The sequence below is a fragment of the Chaetura pelagica genome, unplaced genomic scaffold, assembly GCF_000747805.2.
Source record: "Chaetura pelagica isolate M959 unplaced genomic scaffold, ChaPel_1.0 scaffold3, whole genome shotgun sequence".
NCBI classification, from domain to species: domain Eukaryota; kingdom Metazoa; phylum Chordata; class Aves; order Apodiformes; family Apodidae; genus Chaetura; species Chaetura pelagica.
In genome coordinates this window covers 7,576,866-7,580,918 of record NW_009952974.1, presented here as the reverse complement: position 1 = coordinate 7,580,918, position 4,053 = coordinate 7,576,866, and the positions used below count along the sequence as shown (strand labels likewise).

The following is a 4,053-nucleotide window of genomic DNA, read 5'->3' as shown; positions in this document are numbered from 1 at the left end:
CTTGGGGACAGGATCATGTTTGTACCAGATGTGTCCCAGCTCCAGAGGAATGTGATTAAGGTCACCTAGAGAGGCTCTTATGGGGTCACACCAAGCACTGCAGCACCTGCTCCCCCAGAGAGCGGGAGCAGGACGGGGTATCCCTCCTCGAGAGGGGGAGCAATGCAGGGTAGGGGGTATTTATCTGTTCTGGGGACCCTGCTGGCTCCTGTCTCACTTCAGCCATCAGCAGCATCGAGCCTGTCACCCTGCAGCACAGAGCACTGCCCTTGCATGCTGCAGAGCTCAGGCCAAAGGTGGCTGTGCCCCTGCTTAATCTGACCACAGCAGGAAAACCTTTTTATCCTGTCCAGGCACAAGAATGGCCTCCAGGCCTGCCCTTGCTCTGTAGGTCAGGAAAACAGGATGTCTTCTTCATTTTCAGCCTAAGCACAAGAGCAGAGAGCTGGAACAGACTGTCCCAGAGGGCGGCTGCTGAGAAGGTCCATCCCACTGTCACTGGATGCCACCCCTTGGCCTCTGAAGTATCTTCCTGAGCTGTGCCACTGGGGCCAGCACCAGCTGTGACCTTCTACCAGCCCCATCTGCACTTCGCCATGCTGGATGGACCAAAAGCATAATCAGGTATCTCCAGCTCTCTCTGCAGAAAGGGATCCCAGACTTGTTCCCCCAGCCAGACCCTTTCCTCCAGCCCCTGGCAGCAACAAACCAAGGTTCTCTGCCATGACTCCCTTCATACTGCTGCAGATTTGCCTGGGGACACAACATATCTGTGTGTGGCTTTTACACCTTGGTCACAAGAAATGCAGTCCTGGCGGCAAGATGGTTGACTAAGAGAGCTGAGCTGCACAAGGCTATAATTACAGAAGGAACAAGCGAGGATGAGGCCAGCCAAGCACATCCACCTAATTTCCTCTCCTACTAAGCCTGCCCTGCTTTTGTTTGACCCAGACCAAGCCTTGCTATTAATGGCGTGATGTTGTAGAGGTCACAGATGGCTCTGTTACAAACAGCATTACAGATTCTGCTTAACTGAGTGTATAAGCAGGGCTTTGCTCACAGATACCATTACTGCCAGATTCAAGCTGTAGAAAGTGTGTCAGCCAGCTGTGGTGCAGTGGTTTCTGAGGCTGGGCTGTTTTACCAGGCATGGGTAGCTCTCTGTCTCCGACTGCACGATAAATCCAGGCAGGCAAGCAAGGAGGTTAAACAGCGTCTTATCACTACCCCTGGCCGTCGCCAAGGTCTGCTGATGGGTGCTGGAAGCCAGAGCTCAGGACATTTCCTCTTCCTGATCTCTCACATGCAGCTTCAGCCTGCAAAATCATTTCTATGCTATCTCCTCTCTGTCAGGGCGCCTCTTTTCAAGGTGCATTTCAGGGCTGAAAAGTGAGTCCAGCTCAGAGCACCAGGAGCTGGCCCCAGCATCTGACCACCTGTCCTTGCTGGGGACGAGAGCCTGTCACAGCAGACACCTGCCACTCCCCAGCCTCTCCTACTCCCCCCACCCCCCTGAGCCCCCAACCTTACAGCAGCGTTGCCCCTCTCTGCAGGGGAGCTCACATGAGCTGTCTCTGCACAGCAAGGTCAGTGTGCGCTGGGACAGGGGAACCTTGTACTGTCACAGGAGCAATGTTCTAGCGTTGTCCCCAGTGGAGAGTTTCCAACCAGGGGCCCCTGGTTCCCTCCAGGGTTCTGACTCCAGGCAGGAGGGCTGAGCAGGACCCTGTCCAGCTCTCCAAGGCCAGAACTTGCTCATGGAGCAGAGCTGAAACATGACAGTAAAGGCCCCCACTCCCATGGTCAGCCAGGTGGAGGTAGAAGAGGAACTGTCAGGGTGAGACCCAAGTTCCAGGGAAGCTGTCCCTGTCAGAGGTTTCTAATAGGATTTGCTCCCATTTTGCCTTCTCACTCCGTTGAGGCACAGTTCACTTTCCCTAAGGGTTTGGGGAGCAGTCCCAGCACAGGCACCTCAGAGAGCCAGAGGGCAGAAGAGCCCTGCAAGGACAATACACCCGGATTGACACAACAGAAGCACAAGGCAGCAGGCAGGCAGTGAAATGCCCAAGCCTATGGAGCAGAGGAGCTTGCCAGGCAAGTCTCTGGGACAAATTCAGGGCTGTGCACAGGAGTACTCACTTGTGTCAAAGAAACACACTATCCAAGCCCATGCCCAGGATCCAGGATTCCTGTGAGAGAAGCATCGTTTGCAAAGACCTGTATGAGGAAGAGGGGCTATAGGGAGCTGCATCTGTCCCCTGTAGCTCTGTGACAATGCCTGTGAGGCTGGCAACCGGCTCCAGGAAAGGCTGGCTCTGTCGTGAGGGACATGTCTGAACCTGCCGTTCCCATGGGGAGCAAGGTTTGTGTCTGTGACTGAGGAGGACAGGTTCCTTCTCTGGCAGGCAGAAGTGCCCATTTCAGCCCTTTCTCCTCTCCTTGGTGCTTCTCCTGATGCTGGTGAGTCCCTTCTTTCGAGTGATGCAGAGGGGAGGTGGATGGAGAGCAGAAGGGGGCAGAGAATGTGGGGCTGGAGCCACGGCAGGGGTGTGCGGTGCTGCCGGTGCTCAGCAGTACTCCCTGCTGGTCCTCGGCATCTGCTGCAGTGACGTGCAGTGCCGGATGCTCTTTAGCTGGTCTCTGGGGCTTCGTGCGCAGGCATCTTCACCCTCAGTATCAGCTCTGCTCCCCTCAAACCGCTGCAACTCACTTTTAAACGAAGCCAGTTGCAGACAGGTGTTGGGGAAGGTGGATGCCACTGAAGTTGCTCTGTCCCCTGCCTGCTCACAATGCAAGGAATGTGCTGTGCTGCCACCTCATGCCATTCTTACCTGCCCTCTCAGGTGCAAGGCTCACAATCTCCTCCTTACCGGGAAGAGGAAAAATGAGGAAAAATATTTTAATGACACTTGCGTGCCTAGAAAGCAGACAGAGCCCAGGGAAGGACTACCAGGCATACAGATGAAGGGGAAACTTTGCCAGTGGCACTGGTTACCATTTTTGTTGTGGGATGCTCTTAGCCAGCAACTTCCTTAACTTCTCAGCCAAACAGCCATGGGAACGGGTGCCAGTGGTATCTCACAACAGAGAAGTGCCAGTCCCTCCTGACTGCAGAGAATAAAAACAGCTGGAGAAGATAGCTTGAGCATACTTGAACCCAGTGGCAGAAACACAAACCCAAATAGTTTGCCTAAACACACAATAGTTTAAAATAATACACTTGATATTTTTGGAACTGACCTCCTATTTTTAGTTTCCCAGACAGTCAAGGGTGGCTGCTTATTCTTGTAAAGATAAACCTCTTCTTTAACAGCAAAGAGGTGGGAGAATCTGCTAGTCAGAGTGCAGATCTGGTCTGGCATGACCAAGTACCCTTCTATGGAAAAAGAGGACACTCGCCTCCTTCCCACAGCATCCCCCAGAGCAGCCAGAGGGCTGCAGACATCCAGGCTGTTCTCCACTCTGCATCCCCTGACATGTCTCTCTCCCTGTGCTGCACTAGCATGATCCCTGGCATGGCAGCACCCAGCAGCCTCTACCTCTCAGGTTCTGCAGAAGTGGGAGTACCCTTCTGAGCTCACCCCTTACAGCTTCCTCACTCCTTCTGCCCCAGCTCATCCCTGTTGCCCTACTCCCCACTCACCTGCTGTCTTCTCTCCAGCAGGTGAGAAGCAAGACCAAGACCAACTCATTTGAGCTGGCCACATGTCCCGTCCTTCAAAGCAGCACAGCAGCCTTTGCCTGCTGGCTGAGCCCATGGCCCTGAACCAAACCAGACCCCTGCAGCAATCCTGCCAGCACCAGCCCATGCATCTCATCCTGGTGCAGTGCATGTTCCAGTGCATCTGGGGCTCAGGTCTGTGTGGGTGAGCTGCAATCCCAGATACCTCCTCTCCATCACCGTGTTCACCCATGGAGACCCTCTACTCTGCCCTGGAGAGGGAGATCGGCACCTTCGTGGGACATGTGCAGCAGTGCCAGCAGGACTTTGACCTGTGCAGCCTGTACCGGGTGCTGCTGCTGGTGCTGCCACAGAGCCCGTCGGGGCAGGGG

General features: G+C 54.7%; 1 protein-coding gene across 1 annotated transcript in view; it reads right to left on the bottom strand.

Annotated features, from left to right (window-relative positions):
* LOC104387514 (unconventional myosin-X-like) overlaps positions 1-3,914 on the bottom strand; it is a 98,397-nt gene extending 94,483 nt beyond the window's left edge. Inside the window, exon 1 of the mRNA XM_009996284.1 lies at positions 3,888-3,914. Coding sequence (XP_009994586.1) covers positions 3,888-3,914 — 27 coding nt within the window. The remainder of the gene's footprint in view (positions 1-3,887) is intronic.
* Between the last annotated feature and the right edge of the window lie 139 nt (positions 3,915-4,053).